General features: G+C 36.9%; 2 protein-coding genes across 5 annotated transcripts in view; one reads left to right on the forward strand and one right to left on the reverse strand.

Moving 5' to 3' along the window:
• LOC100184178 (voltage-dependent calcium channel subunit alpha-2/delta-3-like) overlaps positions 1–24,338 on the forward strand; it is a 25,014-nt gene continuing 676 nt past the window's right edge. The window contains exons 1-28 of one of the 4 annotated variants that reach the window (XR_003396551.1): positions 1–165; positions 249–333; positions 704–826; positions 1,095–1,209; positions 1,378–1,494; positions 2,597–2,798; positions 3,496–3,646; positions 11,602–11,676; positions 12,268–12,357; positions 13,311–13,427; positions 13,497–13,631; positions 14,254–14,349; positions 15,241–15,371; positions 16,074–16,196; positions 17,186–17,306; positions 17,646–17,816; positions 18,342–18,549; positions 18,644–18,743; positions 19,715–19,822; positions 20,258–20,412; positions 20,750–20,838; positions 21,125–21,193; positions 21,407–21,568; positions 21,808–21,860; positions 22,056–22,148; positions 22,596–22,697; positions 22,920–23,148; positions 23,872–24,266. Coding sequence is in view for 3 of the 4 variants with exons in the window: in XM_026837525.1 (XP_026693326.1) it covers positions 47–165; positions 249–333; positions 704–826; positions 1,095–1,209; positions 1,378–1,494; positions 2,597–2,798; positions 3,496–3,646; positions 11,602–11,676; positions 12,268–12,357; positions 13,311–13,427; positions 13,497–13,631; positions 14,254–14,349; positions 15,241–15,371; positions 16,074–16,196; positions 17,186–17,306; positions 17,646–17,816; positions 18,342–18,549; positions 18,644–18,743; positions 19,715–19,822; positions 20,258–20,412; positions 20,750–20,838; positions 21,125–21,193; positions 21,407–21,568; positions 21,808–21,860; positions 22,056–22,148; positions 22,596–22,697; positions 22,920–23,148; positions 23,872–24,090 (3,558 nt within the window). In the remaining variant the exon portion in view is untranslated. Of the gene's footprint in view, positions 166–248; positions 334–703; positions 827–1,094; positions 1,210–1,377; positions 1,495–2,596; positions 2,799–3,495; positions 3,647–11,601; positions 11,677–12,267; positions 12,358–13,310; positions 13,428–13,496; positions 13,632–14,253; positions 14,350–15,240; positions 15,372–16,073; positions 16,197–17,185; positions 17,307–17,645; positions 17,817–18,341; positions 18,550–18,643; positions 18,744–19,714; positions 19,823–20,257; positions 20,413–20,749; positions 20,839–21,124; positions 21,194–21,406; positions 21,569–21,807; positions 21,861–22,055; positions 22,149–22,595; positions 22,698–22,919; positions 23,149–23,871; positions 24,333–24,338 lie in introns of those variants that run through there. The other 3 variants (XM_026837525.1, XM_026837528.1, XM_026837534.1) reach the window with 3 other exon arrangements.
• On the reverse strand, positions 4,334–10,867 carry LOC100181791. Its single transcript, XM_002123744.4, has 5 exons — positions 8,922–10,867; positions 6,612–7,266; positions 6,124–6,272; positions 5,446–5,564; positions 4,334–5,121 (listed from the first exon to the last, which is right to left on the reverse strand). The coding sequence occupies exons 1-5, from the start codon at positions 9,508–9,510 to the stop codon at positions 4,459–4,461; spliced, it is 2,175 nt and encodes a 724-aa protein (XP_002123780.1). The 5' UTR covers positions 9,511–10,867; the 3' UTR covers positions 4,334–4,458.

The raw sequence follows: 24,338 nt of genomic DNA on the forward strand, positions 1-24,338 counted from the left end.
TTAACTTACTCTTCTTTTCAGCGTGTATATTGTGTAAGTATATAACATGAAACTGAAAACATGGAGTATTCGCGTACAATATTTTCTCGTTACATTTCTCTCTTTATCGCTACACATGCAATGGATCTGCACGACTTGCTTTGCTGTATCACTTGGTGCACAGGCGTAAGTATTCTGGGTGTTGGAATAAATTATTAACAATTGTTTGTTGGAGGTGTGTTGTGTTTATGATTCGCCTCTCATTTTAGGAGCAATAACGAGTTGGCTCAGAGCTTTGGTGCCGCCCTCAACGTCAAGGCAACTTTATACAGCGGGTACGCCGCCATGCAGAGCGTAAGTGTCACTTGGAATATTTACAATCATATTATTTACTTAAAAATACATTATAATTGATCAGGTAATAGGTCAAATCTGTACCCTAAATCCAGGGTCCTCGACAAAGACGCCACCCATATAGAATAGAATATATGGTATAAACGACAAACAATGGACTGGTCCTTATAGGATATAAATATCAAACAGTATACCGTTCTGTAGGCTACTATAAACGACAAACAGTATAAATCGAATATATACCCGAACCGTTTTTAACAATTATCGTTTTGCTGCCGATTCCCCTTTTCCTTACTAAGATGATCTTTGCTATCGTTTCGAAGAGATCAATACAAATTGTGTTGTGGTAACTCGGATGTTATTGCCACAGACATACGAAAACAGGCTGAACGCTGGAGTGTTTACTGTACATCGACTTAATGGAACTAAGTTGATTAAAACCATGGCTGCAGACCTTGAGAAAATGCTAAACAGAAAACGACTTGCTGTAGAAGTAAGTATATGTGTGTGTGGATATGTTAGGGGTTTATATTAGGACATATAGTATAGCGCGACAGTGGGTATGAGGTGCATGAATACTCCTTGTGTCTAATAAACAAGAAGACGCCATTAACTCGATAGTATAAGCACCTTGGTAAGCACGAGGTGTATGAATACACCAAGTGTGTGCGGTGTTAAGTATAAAAGATGTTACAACTGTACAGTGAGCATGAAGTACATCTTTATAGTAACGTTCAACTATAACCTATACATCCACACAGAGACTCGTACAAGTCGCTGAACGACATGCCGCGAAATACGACTGGGATAAAGAACCATCAGATGAATACAACAACATTCAATACATCAATGCACCTGAACCGTCCAACATAGAAGGTTAGTATATACTGCTGCTGTTGTTTGAATGAATGAAAATTATTCATCCTCGCATGCTCGCGGGGTTACGACAGTCGTTATAACACGGGTGTTCTGTTTCATATACACCTTACGGCGTCGATAGATTCAAATACCAGTTCGGTAGAATAAACTCTTTTATTCTAACAGAAGATGATTATGCCAGTTTAAGGAAACAAATGCAATTCAAGAGCGACGCTAGGTTCGAACGTGATGTCAACAAGAATACTTCAATAGTTCAAGTTCCATTTAACGTCTATAGTAAAGGTATGTGTATTTATATATAACTGTGCTGATTAAAAGCGTGTCCCATAAAATCTGTAGCTGTAGAGCCGATACATCAATAAATTTTATTTATCTCTTCGATTTTTTTTTCAAATAGAAAAAGTATAGATTGAATTAATTAAAACAACAAAGAGAAGGTATTTTTTATAACATCCAAAACGACAGTCGCTAAAACAAGTATGGGGTAAGAACCACGTACCTATGGGAAAGTTTCAAATAAGACAGAAACTGCTAAAGCAATAATATACGGTATATTGCTAAACTCATATCAAGTGTTGTTTAATTAAAATAATTTAACATGTTCGCGTGAAGACAAGTACCAAGGAGGTACGTTTCTATAAATGCTTAAGTATCAAGTCTATAATAGTGTTTGCACATATTTAATCAAGCACCTATATATTTGGCCTAATAGATTTTAAAGCGTAAATTACAAATTCGTGACAGTTTGATTAGAATAGGAAGACATACGGTGCTTGGTCATTAAGTGCCCTACAAGGAGTTTAACGACTACGTTTCAATCTGATTAATTGATGTAGAACACATCAGCAGTTGTGGGAATCCGTTTTATTGGAAATTTTATGATTAAAGTATTTGGTACTATTTGCGTGCAGCAGTTAAAACAAACAGTGCTATTATTATTATTGGAAAACGAAACATTGGTGTAATAAAAACGTTTATGCCGAAGGAGACAATCTAAATATCACGGAATTTTATCGTCATGTTAGGGTTATGCATTTGTTTATATTATAGGTGCGGGGTTCTGATTCTTGTTGTAGTATTGTTTAGTAATGTGGGGTAAGATGAATTTCGTTAGCACATATCCCATATTTCCCAATTTGGATTTATAAATAACAAAAGTTTTCCAATTGACATTATACCTTTTTGAGACGACATGGTAACAAAAAAAAACAAGTATCTTGCTTTGTTATATAGTGTTTAATGTTTAGGCCTGTAGGGCGACAAATGGGACGATGGAATGAAATAAAACATGGACCACCTCATTCTAACCTATTATATGCTGCTTTAACTTGTTGTGTAAACTGTCTATTTTGACTGGGTTAATGACATAGTGTTTAATCTTTAGGCACCAAGCTGTTGAAATCAGTCGGTTGGTCAAAGGCGTTAAACCAGCAATTCAAACGAAACTTGGAACTTGAACCTTCGTTAAAATGGCAATACTTCGGTTCAACTGAAGGATATATTCGTGTTTACCCTGGGTTCCAATGGCGGATGAGAGCTGGGCCTCATGACCAACTTAACATATATGACTGTAGAACGAGGTTATGGTGCGTCAGGGTAACATTACAGCTGGAAATTCAGCTGCTGAATAATGCATGGTGTGAGATAATCAACGGGCTGTCGCTAATCTTTTGATAAGCGAGAAACCCAAGTTGCCACGATGTTCGCAAGTAAATGATACTTTATCACTTTTTGCGGCAACCCAGTGTAATAGTGTGGTCTGCTAAGAATAATTGATACAATTTTGATGTTTAATGTTAAATTGGTGTTTTATGGACGGTGTTATATCCGGGGTGTAAAGTGTATGTAGAATATTGAGTTACGTGTGTTGTATTCAAACAATGAGCAGGCGGTCTATATATGAATACATCATGTGTGTCTGGTGTATATATAAAGAGACACCCGTTTTACAACTCGACAGTGAAAGCGCTTAACGGGCTTTTCGCTTTAGCCTTTTTTCGGGTTTAGGCTTATCGCTACCACCACTGTGGGCGGATGTGTCTTTGGGCAAGACACTTAACGGAAATTGCTACAACCCAGTAGTCACTAATGATTTGTCTAAAACTATATGTAAATTGTCCGTCATACAGAAACAAAATTACATAGGTGGTAACTCGTAATCGGGCACGAGGTGTATGAAACAGAACACCCGTGATAAACGACTGCCATTGGCCTGTCAAGCGATGATAAACAATTAAGTTAAATTCACATCCCTCAAACCCAAGTAATAACTACACCACGCAGGTACACGCAGTCGTCTACCTACCCCAAAGATATGATCATCCTCTTAGATAGGAGTGGAAGCATGAAAGGTTTAAAGAAATCGATCGCCATCGATGCTGTGTCTGCTTTACTGGATACACTTGGTGACAACGACTTTTTCAACGTTTTAACGGTAAGCAAGTGAATAAAACACTAGCTAGAACTAGTTACTTGTTATTATGATTTAAAAGTTGTTGTGTACGTACGTTACGTTCGGTGTATGGATAAAATACGAAATATGTAACAATCTCTCGAAAAGTTACACGTGGTAACTTGTAAGCGGGCACGAGGTGTATGAAACAAAACACTTGCGTTAAAGACTGTGGTTGCCCCGCTCAAGTGATATTTGGATGTTCACTTATTTTGTATGTTGATTCAAATAATAACGTTATATTGTTAGGAACTGGAAATGCATATTTAACATTTTGTACTTGTGTACCTTTGCCCTATATGTGTGTAGCTTTGAATTAGACTTACAACATTATGTGGGTGGTAAAAACATGTTTGGTATATGTATAAGTTTTGTATAGTAGGGTGGGGAAAGACGGGACACCGTTACCACATAATATCAAAATATCCTGATCGTATTTTAAACAATTAACATCGATCTATGGTAGTCGTGAGGATACGTTGTTATAATTCTATGAATGTTCTTTATTTACTATCGAAAAGGCGTCCCATCTTCCTTCGCCCGACTATACTTTCACTGTAGAAACGAAATGTAGCATTTGTGCTTGTGTATGTCTATATGTTGCGCTTGGCCTATACTGTTGCATAGGCGTGTAGGTTTGTTAGGAATCGATAGAAATAGACTTGTAAATTACAATTGCGAAATTTATTGCTGTTTAGAAAATTGTGGCACTTTTAGTAAAACACACAAACACATTGAATAACGAGCAAATAACAAAATATGCTGATTAGAATAGATTTCAATTAAACTGTGGGTTAGGGCTTGCTGTAAACTTCTAGTAGATGTTTAAGCCTATTTATTGAAGCCTGACTCAAATAGGCGCCTAACGTTAAAGTCGAGGGTAGCTCGGGGTTTTCATTCAGCCAGACTTCTTCAAGATATAACTGGTTATCAAACAAATCGTGTGGGAGATTTGAGATTCTATTTTTACCCAAGTTAACTACAGTGAGTCTTATATTCGAGAGGAAAAGTTCTCTTGGGATGTTGGTTAGCTGGTTTCCTTCTACGTTGAGTCTCTTTAACCGATGACAGTTGCGGAAAGTGGTTCCAGATATCTCTGTAATGTGGTTATAGTCTAAGTAGACTTCCCGTAAGTCGGTGTTGGTTATAAACAGGGTTGGTGGGATGGTGGTGATTCTGTTACGGCTTAGACGTATCCTTTGTAACTTGGTGTTTTTACGAAGTGCTCGAGTTGCAATACGCTCAATTTCATTTCCCCTTGCGTTTAATTCTCTAAGTTTAAGTTGTTTTCGGAACACCCTTCGCGGGATGTAGTGTAGCCGGTTATTTGCCAGATTCAGAGATAATAAGTTTCGTTGTCTAATCAACAAGTCTTCGTTTATTCTTGATAAATTGTTGTTGCTAAGAGACAACCTTTGCAGTAATGGGTTGCCTTGGAACGTTGAAATTGATAGGGTCTGTTAAAATATGTTTAAAAAATAAATGTATAACTTATATATCCGTGCGCAACTTAGTAGGCAATTTTTCTGAATTTTGCTTTTTAAATGAATAAATGAAAAAGCGTTATAACAAGGGTGTTCTGGTACACCTTGTCCCAGCTTTTACGAGTCAACACGAATGAAGTTTGTGGGTGATTGTTTTATTATGACTTTATGTGCGGCTGACAATTTAGACAACCCATTAGTGACCACTGGGTATATGTTACACTTTACGCATATGAAGCCGACCTACTTTACACGCTTAACAAAATATATGTAGCTAAAACTAGTAACCATATGTACCTGTAAATTCGCATGCTCAACTTCCAAGCTTTTAAGGTTTGGTAAATGTCTCAGCACTTCTTGCAATTCCACCCCGTCTTTAATTTCATGCGATAGAAAACTTAGATGTTTTGTAGACCCTGCACACAACATTTTAGCAATTATTTTAGTGTTTTAACTTTGCTGTATAGTATATCTTAATTCTTATGAAATATATTTCCAAACCGGTATTACACTAATATTGTACAGAAGTGGCTAAACATGTTTATATAGTTTCATTGGTCAATACACCAATACTGTACTGTATTAGCATCTTTCTATTTCATATGGAAGAGGTCCTACGGCAAGACATTGTGCCCAATTACCCAAACATTGTTAGTAAGGCGGAGAAGATGGGACACCTTTTTATTCTATTTTCTCCTCCCATGTGGTAGTAAACAAAGAACATTCAAAGAAATGTAAAACCGTATCCTCACGACTCCAACACATCGTTGTTAATTGTTTAAACCACGATCAGGATATTTGGAAATTCCGTGTTAAAGGTGTCCCATCTTACCCCGTAGTACTATATATACACAAATCATTCTAATTGGGTTAACGAGGCTCTACTGCGAGCCATGTCTGAGGGCTTGAGTTCCCATATTCCCTCTCTATTAAGATTCTAGTGAATTAACGTTTATGAACACAACTAATTATAACCTGGCAAAACTGTTGTATCTAGTCCCATCTCTACCGGGCTACTCAATGCCGATTCGCTCATAATGCCTCCTGTACACGTCATCATCTTCTCTGTTTTGTCCCAAACACAGTTGCGCAGCCCTTCTGATGTTGCTGTTTTGCAGTGGCCCCTAAAATGCAAGAATAAACAATATCGGTATGCTATAATAACAGTAGCATTTTTTACCGACAGAAGGGTTCCTGTATTTAGTTGCGGCAAAAGGGCACTGTATTTTTCAAACTGTCAGCCAAACCAAAAATACGTAAATCAGTAAGATGGTACAGTTTTGGTGCATAATATCCAAATAACCTGATCGTGTCTTGAAAATGAACAAATGTCTATGGAAGTAGCGAGGATGCGGTTTTATAATTGTTTGAACGATTTTTGTTTACCACTAATTGGTACAAGAAAATAGAATGAAAACGTGTCCCATCTTCCCCACCCAACTATACATACAATCCATGCATACCTTTCATTTTTCCAACCCCGAGCACATAGACACAAAGAATTATTTCCACCATTATCTTTAAACGACGGATAACAATCGTATTTAGCATTTAATCTGTCATCCGGTTGGCTGCATTCGTTCTCTTTCCATTTAACTTTGAGCCATCTCCAAATAAAATCGACCAGTTGCTCTGTTATTCTCACTACCGATGCCCTTGTTACACCAGTGCTGCCTAATGGTCGAACATAGGATACGACACCAGCTACAGTATGCGCTGTTTGGAATGTAGCGTTGGTTGCAACAGAACTTGAGTTTAGCTTGTACAGTACAGGACTTCCATTTACTATGTACTCGCCTATGTCGGTTGAATTAATGTCCATACACATTTTCTGGCTTAGAAATTTCTCTTCTGTCGAGAAGAATATACGTTGGCTGTCCCAGTTAATATCGGGCGAATTCGGAATATTGTAACCAACAAAAAATGGAGTTTTTTTGATCTTTTTTGGCTTACTGATCGTCTGTAAAACATGGGCGTTTTCTGAAGTCAGTTTCAAGTCTCTAAGATGGTTTGCGCGCAGTTTGATTACAGCAATGTCGTATAAGCAATCGCCACATTCAATGTACTGACGTGGTATGAGAACGAATTCATTATTCAAAGGTACTGTCACCGTTGAACCTGAAACATAGAACTTAATTAAGCTTTTATTGGAGTTCAGGCGTTTACGTTGATAAATGAATGATGATGTATGTGCATTCCGGTGACGGCTATTCTATTCTATATGATTAAGATTTTACGGCGAGGCTTCGCTACAGGGTTTAGCCCGATTTGCCCCCAACACCAATGTCTATTTTAAGCCAGTTGCCCAATGGTTATACATTACTAGAGGCCTTACAAATGCGCGTAATGGTTAGGGTGGTCTGTTTTATTCACATATCGTGCTTGTATAAGTATATTTAGTGCTTATAGACTGTATAGGCCTACATAGAAACTCAATGGGCGCGTCTATAACCCCTATGCGTTTAGATCGGTCTCATACACATACGAATAAGCTGCTTTAAATCCCGATACCACAACGCAGTGCGTTTGCCTGTGTAACCGAGTGATACTGGGTCCGATGCTGCTACCATTTTGAGCGTGTGTTCTTGGGCAAGACACTTATTACAACTCAGTGGTCATTGAAGGGTTGTCAAGAGCACCGTCTTACATAGACCGTCGTTGTCCACCATGCGAGGACTAATAAGTTACATTCAGGTATTCCTATTTCTTCAGTTACATTCTATCCCCCTATGTAATGCTATAATTCAAACCAGCTATTAATAAAACGCCATAGAATTCGAGCAGCATACCACTGGTCCGATGCCAGCGAACATAATACGTCTCTGTTCGTATAGGATGTCTTGAGCGATTAGTCAAACACTAAGTATTTGAGAAGGGTATGTCAATTTAAAGAACATTCTTTTGGCTTCATGCCGAACGGTAAACATGCGCTGAATGAAATAAAAGTTAAATTGGATAAACCACAGCTTTGCAAACGCATGCATCGTACATAAGTATACTAAACACACAGACGGTAAAGCAATCGAATTAAAACCCCTTACGCTGTAAATTGTCTTGTGATATACCATATTTATTCAAATGTGGTTAATACTAATTATAGTCGGTATGGGGGTTTAAATTATCTAACGTTTCTCACTAATTCCTCTAAACGAGCTTTTTTATTTGTTAAAACATGATTAGAAAATATGGAAAAATGATTTGTCCCATATTCCCCATAAAGTAGTGAACCGTTCGTCATTCGTGACGTTTAACTCTAATAAGAAGCTTAGCTTAAATAAGGTCTACGGTTTATTCGCGGAAGACCTCGCCTTTGTGAAACAGAAATGACATTTACGAATCTTTTAAAGTGGGTTGATTATAAATATGTGCTCAAGGAAATCGTAAAGGATTGTCTGTCATTACGTTTTATAGCAACGAGGAAAATTTGAACTAAACCGCTTTCGTTGTAGATGTGAAAATGTTGCATTTGTATAATGCATTTGTATAATGCATAAATGATAAAATTTTGTTTTCTGGCATTGCACGGGCCATATCTACCGCGTAAGTCTCATTTATACTGCTAAGACACGCATAAGATTAGATTAACGGCTGTGGCGGCTTTGGCTTAAATCCCAGATCCCATTTGACGTGCCTAGCCGTAGAACCCCAATCATATAGAATCTGCAGGTTTTAAACAGCCTTTGAAATACAATAGAAAGGCTACGTGACTGTTTTGTATACGTTTTGTATTCCAATCGTGACCAAACCTATTAGTTCTGCACAACCGCACTTACCGTTATTAGTGATAGTAGCGCAGTAGGATCTAAACCCTTTAGAGACCTGATCGATCCGGGTGTCCGGATTTCCGAAGCAAGCCGCAGACCCATGGATTGAACGCGATTCGTTGTTTGCTGTATTAGGAACCGCACAAGTCACTTTAAAACGGGTAACACAGCTAGCAGCGGTAACCACAACGAGTCTGTATTGCTTCGCGTTTGGAACAGCTGCCAGAAATCCAAGGCATTCCCGGTCGCCGGCTTTGATTCGTAGTACACCGTGTATGCAGTTCGTGCAATTTTCGTATTCAGGATTTCTTATCCGCGGTTTTGGCTTTTTGTTCAATTGTGATGAAATATTTTGCGCCTCATTACCAACAAGAAGGCATGATGGTTTTCGAGTATAATCGCAACCAACGCATTTCCTTGCAGGGGCCCTACAGTAATGCTTATAACACAATCCTAAGTCCTTGCAAACGTATTCATTTGGGTCCCGCAAATAGTGAGAAGTCTTTAGGCATTCCTGCGTCTTCATGTTCGGTCTGACCACTCGTGCACTTGTGTAATGCAGCAACACAACGAACACACACCATCGTTGCATTGCCATTGTAATCTTATTCAAAAGCTACAATCTACTACACATTGTCGAAGTTTTCCATTACAGATAATTCATCGATATTCATATGCGCATTACAAATGCATTAACTACCCGCACCTTATATCTAAAAATAATCAAACCAGATTTAAATGGTTATTAACTTAATAACTTAACGGCCATTTAAACCAACGCTATTATAGCTAATTGGTGCAGACGGGCATTAACGCATTGCTAAGGGCGTGCCTTTGAATAAATATATTTTGCTCCCAATTGATCCATTTTGAACAAGAACCTAATGTTGTTTTAGTTATTGGGAAAATATGCATATATCTTGGTACACCACTAGTTGTACTGACGTTTTGTTTGCTGCATATTTAGTAGCACTTTATTCTATGTGTGGCGTATCTTCATTACGTTTATAACGACATAGCTTAATCAGAACAAGTTATATTCGGCATTCGATATGCTTAAACAAACATAAATCAAGCTTTGTATAGTAATTAAACATTATAATACCAACTACTCTTGCGGTAATTCTTATTCCGCCTATATTTGCTTTCTAAACACAAACACACTCTCGTAAAGTTGCTCAAACACCCAGCCATACTATGCCGATTATTTGCCACCTTCTGGCGACTATCAATGTTATCTAAAGCAATTTAGCGCCTGTCGGTAATCCACCACGTTCACGCCTTCGTCTTATGGCTCCACATTATCCAACCGTTGTATGACGAACACAGTGTTCGCCGATACCTCTCTCTCGTTCTTTCTCTCTCAACATTCGTCATAATAACCCTATGCTTATTCTGTGAGGCGACTCCAATTCGGTCGTCTGCGGTTTACTCCCACCGAATTCTCACAATGAATAATGTTTGCGAAAAAGGGGCTTACCAAAGATAAATCAAAACTTGGTCACTAATGGGATATTTATATCGTCAGCCTTTAGGACAAAAAAAAAACAATCGCCCACAAAGTTACATTTGTGGTAACTAGTAAGCGGGCACAAAGTATATAAAACGTATCATTCGTATATTATAACGACGGTCGTTTTCCAGCCACGCAAGGATAAAGCAAGTTACATGCATTCAACTTGAAAATAGATAAAGATGAAAATGTGTAGTTACCACAAAACTTCTCAACGATTCTGAATACATTGAGCCGTGTGACAGATTTATGCCTAATGTTGGTTTACACAGAAACGCTGTATTCCAAATCTCACGAGTCGCTGGCTTTTAGATTGAGTGTTCCACGCTACAAATAACATTAAAGCTGCCGCAACTCAGAATGCGATACCGTGTCGGACTTTTATAACTTATAGTGGATTATAAGGGATTGAAATGTCCACGACGGCCTATATGTTTTATTCTCTAACGTCATTTAGTAGTAACAAATATTTACAGAATTATGTAACCGTATTCCTACGACTCTAAAAGAGCGTTGTTAATTGTTAAAACACACTAGAAAATATAGTACATTATATGCTAACTCTATCCATAGTCACATATCCAACCCCATTTGACCTAGCTAGCCTATACATCAAAAGGCTAAGCCAGCAGACCACACATGTTGAAATGATTTACTGATAAGGGTGTATAGGCCCCGCACTACCAGCAAGACTACACCACTGTACACCTGTTTATGGGATTGTAACCACTTAACTTTATATAATGCGCAAATTTGCTCGCGTACCCGTTGTAGTGTATACTTTCGACAATATGTGTTTTATACAAAACTCCGGCTAAATACATTTAAATAGTGTATAAAGTACCTTTGTATAATATTAATGAAGTGTATAGGCTACTCATGGCATGTGTCGTTTCTGGCGTCTTACGTTGTTCAACTAACCTTTGCAATATACTTATATCAACAAAACATTAATTATAACACGTTATATAGCTTCCTTTTTTTAAATACTGAAACAGCCATTATGTTGCTTTCTTTTATATTTGATCAGTTTTTAGTTCGTAGTACATCTACTGAAAATCTGCTATGTTTTAAATGATTATCACCTAATAAATTATATGCTGCGTTACCTTGATGACACCAACTAACTATACGACATTGTACGATAACTAACTGTACAATGTATTTCTTCTGCAGTTTAGCAAGAAGGTAATCCCTGTGGATCCATGTTACAACTCTACATTAATGCGAGCCGACCGTACAAATAAAGAGGTAAGTATCCCAATTTATTTTTTACTGCCTGATGTGAAGGTTCTGTCTGGGCATCTCTTGACTTTAAATACAAGTCGGCAAATGCAAGCCATTTATTTAAAACCTCCAATATATAGTATATATAATACCCCAGACTCCCCATAGACTTCCTATGTTTTAGCAATTAAAAATGCTCTTTCAGGGTCGTGAAGGTATGGTTATATATTTCTGTATAAACTCGTAATTTACTACTTGTTACGATAAAAAAAATGTGTAATCTTTCCCCAACCCGCTATATAACCACAAAGTAAGCCTCAAATAAAGTCCCACACTTATTTATATTCTCAAAAATGATGGTTCAGAAACAAAACTAAGTTTAGGCTTAATTCAAAGTTAAAGACAGTTTAAATTGCCGTTTTTGGTTTTTGGTAATATCTTCCGATGCCGAGGCAATTGTTGCCCGCAAAAGTTCTAACTTTGCACGCAAGAATGAATAAGTTACATTTAACGTTTCATTTAAAGCAGACAAAATAATGAATCTTCCTATTTGTTGGCAATGTATTTACGCTTTGGATCGTCGTTCAACCGTTTTAACAACTCGTTGTGTTACAGAACGTTCTCACGCGTCTACGGGACATGGAGACCTCTGATATTGCCAACTTTAAACTCGCACTGAAGAGCACACTTGATATCATTGCCGAAGTAAGAATTACGATTCTGTAGCGCGCTATGTGTGTTATTATGACGCAACTAAAACAACATGGTCAGAGCACAAGGGCAAAATATTGACGCAAAATTGAGCTTTCTGGCTTTAAATGTTTTTATGTTAGGTGTAGATTATCACATCCTCGGTTATAATAACGAAGTATTTTGGGGTAATGGCCCAAATCTGCTAAATCCGAGGGCCTTGACAAGGACCTGGTCCACAATTAAAAGCAAAGGTCACGTGGGTATTACGTCATGATGTTTGTGACATATCAACATTGTTACATTTTTACCAAAAGTTGAAACTCCAAAGTAACTCAAATCCTTAGTAGCAAAGTTTTGGACTGACATGAAATATAGCGGGCCATGTTTGAAGTAAAGAAAGACAAACAAAGCAATCGGCCGTAACCCATAACTCTTAAACCCGCAACTACAGTCGTACATAATGGATATAAATAGAATGTACGGAGCTGTTTGTAAACTATATACATTAGTTCTATATATAGCGTCATTAGACCCCCTACATTGTAACGTTTCTATACAATAGCATTAATTAAGGACCCCGTATGTTAATTGTTTAAAACAAGATCAGGATATTATGTGCTAAAGGTGTCCCATCTTACCCCCACAGTACTATAGATTAAATACAACGGCAATTTCAACTTTTTAGTTTCAATTCATAGAATTAGTTCTGAATGTTAATTACACAGCACGTAGGCCTACTCGGTCAACGAAAGTACAAACCCAAAAAGTTTTAAAAACAACTTTGATTAAATCACACAGCATACGCCTATACCTATATACACACTCCTCTGCATACCCCAAATCCCAACACATTCACTTACCCTTTAACTCACATATACCCTACGACCCCATGCCTCCATCCAACCTCTAACCCCCAATAGCACCTATAACCCCCAAACAAGCTATAACCTCTTACACCCTTCCAGTTTCACAACAGAGGAGACGGCAGCGGTTGTGACTGCGAGATAATGTTGATCACCGATGGAGCGCCAGACAGCTACCAATATATATTTGACCAGGCCCACAACTTATCTATTTCCCAGGTAGCTTATGTCTACTACATGTTTGTTACGTAGATAAATAAATCAATGAACTTTATTGTGACGTCACAGAGCCATTTCCGAGTCTTCGCTTATCTGGTCGGACAGGACAAGAATTATCTCGAACCAGTTAAAGATATGGCGTGTAATAATAACGGCTTCTTCACTCAAGTAAAAAGCCCGACTGGTGTCACAGAACAAGTCTTGGTAAGACTAAACGTAATTTATTTATCCTCGCGCTGCGGGGCAACGACAGTTATAACACAGATGTTCTGTTTTATACATAGCATGTTCACTTACGAATTACCATGTATATAATGTAGGGAAATATGGGATATCGTTGGCATTTAAATCCCATATGTTGCTTGGTCGTGTTTCGAACAATTAACAACTCTCTTTTAGAGTTAAGAATACGGTTATTTTTATATTTCTGTAAATATTGTTAATTTACTACCAATGCGACGAAAAAGGTGAATGAAAATTTGGTCCATCTTACCCCACCCTACTATTATAAATGTTTTAACTTTCTTAAAATTAAATAAAAGACATTCCGGTTTTGTAAGACACTTTAAATTTTAGGTTCACTATGCTTTAACTCTCGTATATTCCACGACCACCACTCGCATTTGCAAATTATAGCGAACTAGATTGAATTGTTTATATAGTTTCTGGCGATATATGGCCCGAGCGTTTTATACGACCAAGACCCTCGCCTACTTCATTGCAATGCTATTTAAATGTACAAGTTAAAATATATTTTTTTGTGACGAAAATCACCAAAGTTTATGTTACGTTGCTTACGTTTCTTTAAATTTCTTTTATTTTAAAGCATCACGTTAACGTCATGAATCGACCTCTCGCGTATCAGGGCGACCACCACGTGACGTGGACAAAGGCGTATTATGACACAACAAATGGGGACGAGGTGACTTTTTCGTTCTATTAAATATTAATGAAACGACCTGGAGAAGAATAACCATATTATTTAGTCAACAGTTACAGCCAAAATACCCAAGAGACACAATAGATCTAACGAACATGATATGATACTTACTCGATTACTAAAACATAGGAATTTGCTATGCGGCCCAAAGGTTATTTAGAGTCGAATTTGTTAGAAATGATATGCAGTATGCTTTCATACATGAGCAGTCATATACATAAAATATTAAAGTTACAGTTTTACACGTTTTTAAGCAATACTTTAACAGAAATAATTTGGGTAAGATGGGATATCTTTAGCACATAAACGAAGTCGGTCGTTTGTAGTATATAACGCGTTTTCTGATGAAAGACGTTTATAATACGAATTAGAATTACAACAATTCATAGACAATGTTTTATTATCAAGCTATAGGCGTAACATAGTCTTCTGTTTGGTAATCCGCCAGCAATTCTGGCATAAATCCACGATCCCGTGGCGTGTCTAGCAACTGGCCCTCACCCATATAGTATAGACTATGCATACAGTGTTGGGTAATGAGCTAATCCTGCCCTAAAGCCCATGTCCCGTTTAGTCGTTAAGCCTCACTGCATTACACCAGCATCATGGGTATTTGAATCGCCGCCGAGTTTTTACTTGTAATCTACAAATGACTATGAAAGTTAAATTTCATACAGAAGAGTTCAGCATTTGAGGCGTCGACGTACCGTTTGTCTAATATGCTGAAATACATTATACTGTATTGTATTTACTTTACAAGTCGACTTTTTTGAATTAATATTAAAACCACACTTTACAGACCTTCTGTATACATTGGTGTAGGCCTATACATCTATTAAAGATAATTAACCTTAAACATTTTCTTTCATGCAGGGTTTCGGTTTGATAAGCACTGTTGCTTCCACAGTCTACAAGATGGTGCCCGGGGAACCGACTGCGTTCCTGGGTATAATGGCAACTGACGTGCCCATAAGTGACATGATGAATAGCATGCCCATAAACAGGTTTGTAATCGACGTGTGCGAATATGTAGTGCTGGCGTCACAAACGAATCTACAAACTATTGCTGGATGTATTACAATAATAGTAACGGTTGTATGAAACAGAACTCCCTATAGTTAAAACGACAGCTGGTGCCACGCAACGGAAAGATTAATCATTCACATTCATTAATTCGTACATACTGGAACAGATATACTTTATTAGTTTAATCAGTTCATCGTTATTTAAACGTCGATTTTCACTAACGTTGCGATCTGTGTTTATTTCCCAATAATCAATGGTTTACTTTACACGTAAAAGAGACACCGGTAGAGAACTCAAGCGACCTTATCCGCCAAAAGAAAAGAATGTAACCCGCTTTATCTTGCGTGGTGGGGCAACTACAGTCGTTGTAACACGAATGTTCTGTTTCATACTCATCGAGCCCGCTTACGGCTACGTATGCAACTTTGTGTGTGATTGTTTCAATGTATGACTGACAATTTAGACAACTCGTTAGTGACCATTGGGTTGAATCAATCATCATTAAGGGTCTTGCTCACATACGCCCAAAATGGTACCACTAACGAAACTTGAACCCGCACCTTCTACATTTAGACTAGAGGCAGGTCTCCAGCCATTGTGCCACAGTCATTGTGCCGGTGGCACGCAAAAGGGCGCCGGACAAGCACCCAAACGACGCTTAAATTGTTGTTTATCTTCAGGATTGGCGTGAACGCTTACGTATACATGGTCACCAACAATGCCTACGTTATGTTTCACCCATGGTTGGAAACAAAGTACGTTGGTTGGGATGGGAAGGTTAAAACTAAGCTTGATTACAACAGGTCAGCATTTGGAGAATTTTGTTGGCACTTAAGTATCCCATGTACCGTTTTGGGTTATAGTAGGGTGAGGAAAGACGGGACACTTTTAGCACGTTATACCAAGTAGCTTGATCGTGTTGTAACAAATAAAAACGGTCTATGGGGTTCGTAAGAATGCGGTTTTATAATTCTTTGAATGTTCTTTGTTTAGTAAATGGGATGAAAAAATAGAGTGAAAGGTGTCCCATCTTCCCCACCCTACTATATATTGTAAGTACAAGACTAGGGCTTTTATGTGATTAAGTGTCATAATATAGTCTGTGTGGTTCATTAATTTGTATAGTACTGTGGGGTAAGATGAATGCCATTAGCACATAATATCCCATATTTTCGTATCCTATTTTTACCAATTAACAACGCTTTTATGTCCAATCTTACTCAATCAAATTTATATTAATTTATTTGATTTATGTTAACACCAAAAACTGTTTCAAAGTAAAAAGCAACCCAATGGACTTTAATACTGTACTTAATTACGTTAAAAATAACTTTTTCTTTCTGTTCACTTTGAACTTTTAAATTTAATTAAATAAGCCACAACTAAGTTGCTGCTGGTAGTCCGTCTGTTATTTCACTTTTGTCTGGTTGTAATTTAATTTCAGTCATTTGATTGACTTGCACTTTGCCTACAAAAGGCACTTTGCCAATACCCAGAGCAGCTTGTGTTAATTTAGGCCTTCAAGCTTCTAAACTTGAAGCATGGGGCATTGAACTCCTTAAAGATAGACGGGGAAACTAATTTGGTTTTTAACAAAGTTAAAATTATTGATGACTTTATTTCTAATTGCCATTAAAACCAAAAAATACCTTTTAGCCTATAAATTTAATTGCTCTGATCAATATAATAAAATATTACATTCACATTACACTATAGATTACTAGCTATTGTACAAACATAAACAACTATAGTAGGTTAGTTTGGTATAATACATTTTATTTTCACATCACAGCATAGACATTGACAAGTTGGAAAAGGATGACGGACACGCTGAAATTAGGTCAGCTTTGGTAAATAGAAGAACTGGACAAGTTTCAACCAAGCAACATTACACACCTCTGGATAACGACATGGTAAATATAACAGTGTATGAACTTGGCATGTATTTACGACTTTACATATATAGTAACTCGTATGCCGGCACAAAGTTCATGAAACAGAAAACCCATGTTAACAATTGTCGTTGCTCCACCACACAAGAATAAATTAGTTACTTTGGTTAAACTTTGTTGGTCTAAAACTACAATAATAATGCTTTTAATGAAATAAGTCAAGTTTGGTGTTCATACACCAAATAAAGTGTATAGACCAACTATTTAACTATACTATCTTACTGAGAATGAATGAATGTATATACGTCAACTTTGTGCTTACCGCTCTTTACATAACAACATACATGTTTAAATTTACAGAAGTCACTCCTAATATCAAGTGGTGTGTATTACTTTGTGCCTGTGGCTGACACTCCATTCAGTTTAGCCATGTTTCTACCATCTAAGTATGGCCACACCAAAGTCAACTACTCAGCTAACCTACGATCTATAAGATATGATGCTATCATTGATGAGGTGCATTGTAATGAGGTGAGATAACTGTGCTAATAAAAAAAGTATAAGGTATTTAGTAGTGCCACACGTAGGGCCTATGCATGGGATGTAGGTCTGTTACCCCAACACCGAAGAGTACTACTGTCTAGAGCCCATTGAGGCAGTTAAGTACACCGAACAAAAGAGAGTAGGCTATAATGTATTAGGTAACTAAAGGATATCGGGTTCTATGCTTTACGTCGCAACTGTTGTAGTTATGTGTGTCTTATGGCAAACAACTTTACTGTTTACTGCTTCAATCCAGCAGTCACTAATATGTTTTAGCTGTTGGGGTAATGAGCCTAAAGCCAGACTTGAAACCTGGGATGTGAGTCTATTACCCCAGCACCTATGGTGTCATCTATAGGCTACCTTACTATGGCAGTTTATAGGCACTTAACAGCCTATACATTATTTGGTTGTAAATTGGAAATATTTTAATATTTGTTTAATGTTTATATTAGGATGTAGGTTCATTACTTTTAGTGTAAATTCTGAAGAATTAACTTGTTTATTTGTCAGGTGCAGAAACAAATGCGAAGAAATGACTGGGTTGAGATTGATCGTATCGCTGCTATATGTTCATTAAGGTATAGCGACGTTAGTGTTGCTGAAACTTGGAGATATTGCTGGTTTAAGAACAAACAAAGCATTGAAGAAATGGGATGGTTGTCGCAAATAGACATGCTGAAGCGATATCTCCTCTCTCCGAATAGCCAGACCATAAAATGTAAGAAATGTCACTTTTGGGGGAGGTGTTAAATTATGTATGGGGTGATTGTGACCTCAGGTTTGACATTGTGATGTCATAATCTACTTCACAGGTAACCAGGAGTTGGTGAATGGAGTATTGTTTGATGTTTATCTTACAGCGACACTTCAGTCTGTTTGGTCAGAACAAAAAATGCATCAAAATACTTCAGGGTGGGTGTGTGTTTAAACAGTTGTAGCCGGACATATTACACTTTTTTAAAACAGCTTTTCCAGCATTTATTTGTGTATCGACATTTGAAGTTTTATAAAAGGGCATCTTTATCAGCGTGAATGACACTTATCAATACAAAATACCAATACACTAATATATAGTACACTGGTTTTAGTACTTTGGTACTTTGCACAGTTGAGTGTCAATTACTTCGCTGAAGATCACTTGTATAGAATGTGGAAACAACGAAACACAAACAAATGCCTAATTATATGTTTTATAAATGTGTTGTGATAATGTGCTGTTAAGTTGTAAACAAGAGGTAAAATGACAAGAAAAGCGATATATATAAGTCTATTTTAGGGAAGTTTTGAAACCATTTATCCCATTGTACTATCATAGCATAATAGGAAATTATAGACTGTCTTGGTCCCAAAAGCCACATTAAAATCATTGTGTTGCAGATTTAAATATAACCTTATGACAGGGTGCAGTTTGGACCTATTTTTTTCCGAATGTAGCAGATCAATGATAAAAGAGACTAAAGTTATCTCTTGGCTCCCCCACTGCCTATAATACTTACTTTTCACTTCTGTGGTTGCAGAAGTATATATTCAGGGATGTAGTGAAATAAGAGACTGTTCTTAGTCCTGCAAAACACATACTGTCTAAATTTAGTCGCATGACATTTAGGATGACATTAGTCACATTAACCCTTGTGGGCGTATGTGTCTTTGGGCAAAACACTTTCTGGCAATTGCTCCAACCCAATGGGCACTAATGGATTACCTAAATTGTCAGCCATGCAGAAAAATGACAACCTCATAGTTACATACTCTAGTAAGCTGGCACGATGTATATGAAACAGAACATCTGTGTTATAACGATTGCTGTTTTCCTGCCAACGCCAAGATAAAGCAAGTTACATTCATTCATATTATTTAACAATAAATTTCTTCCCACATTCTAGCAAAGGCATTGAGATGACCTTCTTTATCTCCCGAAGTGGTGTAGTGAGAAAGTATTGGCACACAGATGCACAAGATGCTTATAAGGAAGATAGGAATGTTGTATTTAGGTAAATATTGATGGCAAATGGATATGTGTTTTGCTTTGGAGTATATTATTTTAAAAGAGGTTTATTTTAAAAGAGGTTTAAAGAATGGCATGTTGAAAATCCTGGGACCTTTATATATTGCCCCTATATTTTTTTGTTTTAAATGACTTGGTTCATAGTTACCGATCAACCAAAATGTTTTTATGCTCACATTTTTGACAACTGGGTTGGAGAAATGTCTGTTTAATGTTATATACAAGAATAGATGTGTTGTTACTGGAACCATTGTCAAGCATCAAACCCGGTATCTCTCAGTTACGATACAAGCGTCTAACCACTCAGCCACAGTGCTTAGCCTACTTTTTTTATACTCTGCTGTATATTTGTATCCTATATCCTGCAGCTTAAATACTACTTTAATTTGATGTTAAAATTTTAACTTGTACTTTGTTCTAGATTTGATAAATTGGAATACCCGTTAATATACAGACGAGCTGTAACTCAACCTAAAGATAGTTGGTTGTATGTTGTACCCCCTACCACACGTGGTAACAATAAACAAGTTGTGTTTGCTGCAAAAGCTGTGAGACAAAAAGAAGCAATTATGGGAGGTAATAATATATATTCTGGTGTCATTAATGCAAGATTACACATTTTCAAAGAATGACAATATAACATATTGCACTCTACAGTACACTATATGAGTAAGGCCATACTGTGAAGCACTGTAAGACATCAACAGGACCTGGGACTAATCCAGAGTTGGATCATTACCCCAGAACCCAACATGCTACCACATAGATTACCTATTAAAACCAGTATTTATTTGGCCAATTCCAAAAATCTATTTGGTATAATGTTTGAATAATGAGCCAACCCTGGCCTAAATCTCAGGTTCCATGCCATGCTTTGCTATAGAACCTCACCTATATAATTTTATCTCCCTAGTGTCGGGTTTGATGCTCGGATACGAAAGTTTTGCTTCTTTGTTCTGGGATGAAGTGGCGCAAGTGTATGGGGTGGACTGTATGGATAGGGTAAGTAGGGTTGTAGTATTAAGTGTGAAGATTGTAGCCTAACCCCTCTTGCTCAAATATTGTGGTTCCTCATGGGACTAAATTGTAAGTCATATGGTAAAAAAAGGAAAACACAAAAAAATAATCACCAACAAATTTAAATACAAGGTAACTTGTAAACGGCATGAGGTGTATGCAACTGTGTTATAACAACTGTCGCTGCCAAGTCTTACTTTCCTTTATTTATTCAGATTTTTTTTTATATTTTCAAAAAGCAACTTATTAATCATTTAAACCTCATTGTTAGACGAACAAAAGGTTTTGTTACCTCGTGGATGACAATGCAAAGATTGTTCTTTCCAAGGAGAATCAAGAAGTGAGTTTATGAATTGAAAAAACTTTATAAACAGAAACAATGTTTTTTTTTATTCTACTTTATGTGGGTGAGGTTCAGCGTGGTACGATTTAGAGATTTAGGTCAGAGAGTTAACTTAATTAACAAATATGTGTTCAACTTGTAGCTTCTATGTTTTTGTTTTCTACTAAACAAGTATTTTTACCTCAAAATTCCCCTTTATGATGTCAAAAGGTTGGTCGTTTCTTTGGCGAAATAAACGGGCACGTAATGAACCAATTAATCGAGGCGAAAGTTTTCGACCGTATCGTGTTAACCGATGAGACAGCAATGTGTCAAGTTAAACAGACAAAGAAAAATGTGGGCTCGGCCGCTTCTAATGTTCGGTATAACTTGGTGAGTGTCTTAATCATTTTTAACCGCTTAGCAGACAACTTGTGGTATAATATGTGGTACATGTAAGTTCTTCAACCAGGTCGTATAAAAAACAATCACCCACAAAATTACATTCATGGTAACTTGCAATCGAGCACATGGTATATGAAACAGAACATCCGTGTTACATCGTCCATTGTTTTCCAGACATGCGAGTATAAAGCAAGTTATTAGTCTAACAATCAACTTTTTAATTTTAGCCATTCTTCTCAGTATGGTCTTACTTTATGTGGTGGACGAAGGAACTGGTTGTGTAAGTTTATATTTATACTTAAACAATTTGTATTTAAATCTTTTAAACAAAACGTAACATTAGTATACATTTCTTGATCAAATGTTTAAAACAATTGGAAAGACAAAAATTTTAAATATTACTTTTTATACCTAATACATATCTATATATAGAACACTGTAGCGTATTACATAATAAACAAAATTGTACTTACAGTCTCCTAGCAAATGTTGCTTTATACAACTGGTGGACATTAGCTGTGGTATCCCAGCCTGTGCAAGCAAATATCAGGAACCAACCAAACTACAGGTAGACATACTCGAATACATACTTGAATAATTAAATTGAAATGTTTGAAAAACTGATTTAAGGTTATACCTCACACATACATACCTAGACCATAGTACATACCTAGACCTCACTTGCATAAAATAGCTATACACTAGTCTTACAATATGTATTAAGGCTAGCACGTTGACTCAAGTAAGCAACATGTAAAGTTTGTTTAACCACTTAGTCAAGAACTCTGTTTCAAAAGTGGGTTTTACCCATGGTTAAGCTTGGTTTCTCGATCAAGGTTTTGTTTGAGTAAGATAAGGACCCTCAGTTTAAACAAAGCAAATAACTCGCACTATTACTAGACTATAGCAAAAATATCAATGAAACAGAAACACCTGTGTTATAACTGTCCTTACCCTACCGCGTGAGGGTAAACAAGTTTTCATTTATTCATTCATAATAATGTTTCATATTTAGACCTTGCAATCAAAAGTACGAAGTGTTTGTGGCCAATAGATCAAAGACACCGTACACAAATAGAACTTGGTGTAAAGATAATTATGCAATGCTGTGTGAAGGGTAAATAATAATCAACTTTTATTTGTGTCTAAGAATATGGATGTGAAGATTGAAAAATATTAAAAATGAGAAGACAGAATTTAGCGACAAACAATAATTGAGGAAAGCAGTGTGGTCGCTACACCTAGTGGTCAAACAACAAGCCATTTATTTTGTTTCCAAGTTAAACTTTTAATGTAAACGGAAGTGTGTGTAAACATACTTACATTGTCACACCTTCAGTGAGTTCGGAGTGTTCAACGTAAGCAACAGCAATCTGTTCCTGATCGTTACGGAGCAACTATGGGCAAGTGACTTTGAGAGAGAAAGATGTAATTGCTCTGGGAAGAGCGAGCCATTCTCTCCCATCAGAGGACTTGAGGTGGAAGCAGCGATGGAAGACACTTGTTGGAGAGCAAAGATAATAAAGGAGAGGAAGAGACCTTTGTCATGTTTACAAGCTAAAGAAGGGGTGAGTGGTGTATGGCGTTTTATTTTGCATGAGTAAAGAAAACTGACTTAAAATTAGGGAAGGTTTTTTTTTAGTTATATGGTGTGGTAGGGTGTTTTATTTAGCATGGGCTTTATGCTAATGGGAACTGAAAATTGCGTACTTTCATATTTTATGAATAAAAAATTGTGTTTTACCTAAAAATGTGTTTGTAGTAGAATACAGGAGTAAAGGCTGCAGTAAACTTCTACAAATACATTTGTGCCTCAAACTTTCTTGGCTATGATTTAAATTATTATATATAGAAACAATGTGTCAAACCTATGATGTCAACTTCATTTAATGTTAATGAATAAATAAACAATAATAAATACTAAAATTACCTGAATGTTAATGCCACCTCTAAACTGCGCCACTGTCTAGAAAAATTAATTCTATGTTTCAAGCGTTTGTTTTATCTCGAAATCTTGATTATTAAATATTTAAGCCTAAACTATCAGTTGTGTATTTGCATTCAGCAATGCTTATCAATTCATGGGCCATGACCCAAACATGGCTTGCCTACTACAGGTTCAAAAAGTTTTTAACTGTTATTGAAAAGTTATTATTTTATTGTTTAGGTATAAAAAAAGTTGTGTGAAATGTAGTGTTTAATAATTGAACGCCAAGCTGGTAATGCATGTTTAATAATCGTAATGCGGAAAGGTTAAGAAGCAATGCAATGAATGCTATCTTATCTCATAGGCACCTGTAAAGGAGCAACCATGTACAACTGAGGTTAAGCCTCCAACTAATTCTGGAGCAAAACTCCTTCCGTTTTGGGGTGGCATTGCAGCAAAGTCAAGTAAAGGCTTAAGGACGTTTTACTCAGCATGGATTTCATGCTTGACTATACATATGGTCGTGATTGCAGTATTTTCTGTGATATGTGATGGATCATTACTTAGGTCTCCTGTTTTATGATGATGTCATTATGGTAGCATTATGGAGTAATGAATATGCAACTGTGATGTCATACAGTGTGTTGAGGTATCAACCCATAAGTTTGAACCCAAGTACACGGTGTTGGGTATAAATTTCACCCCTTGTTCAAAGTACGGGATGTTGGGTGCAATTTCCATCTAATGTTTAACAACAGGGTGTTGGGTGTAAATTTACCCGATGTTAAAGTACAGGGTGTGGGTGTAAGTCCCACCTATCTTTTAACACAT

The sequence above is a fragment of the Ciona intestinalis genome, chromosome 1, assembly GCF_000224145.3.
Source record: "Ciona intestinalis chromosome 1, KH, whole genome shotgun sequence".
In the NCBI taxonomy this organism is placed as follows: Eukaryota; Metazoa; Chordata; class Ascidiacea; order Phlebobranchia; family Cionidae; genus Ciona; species Ciona intestinalis.

Coding starts and splice junctions, on each gene's coding strand:
- LOC100181791 (XM_002123744.4), bottom strand. CDS start 9,510: ATGGCAATGCAACGATGGTGTGTGTTCGTTGTGTTGCTGCATTACACA. Junction 7,267..8,921: donor CGCTACTATCACTAATAACG/GTAAGTGCGGTT, acceptor TCTATGTTTCAG/GTTCAACGGTGACAGTACCT. Junction 5,565..6,123: donor AGATACAACAGTTTTGCCAG/GTTATAATTAGT, acceptor TGTTGTGTGCAG/GGTCTACAAAACATCTAAGT.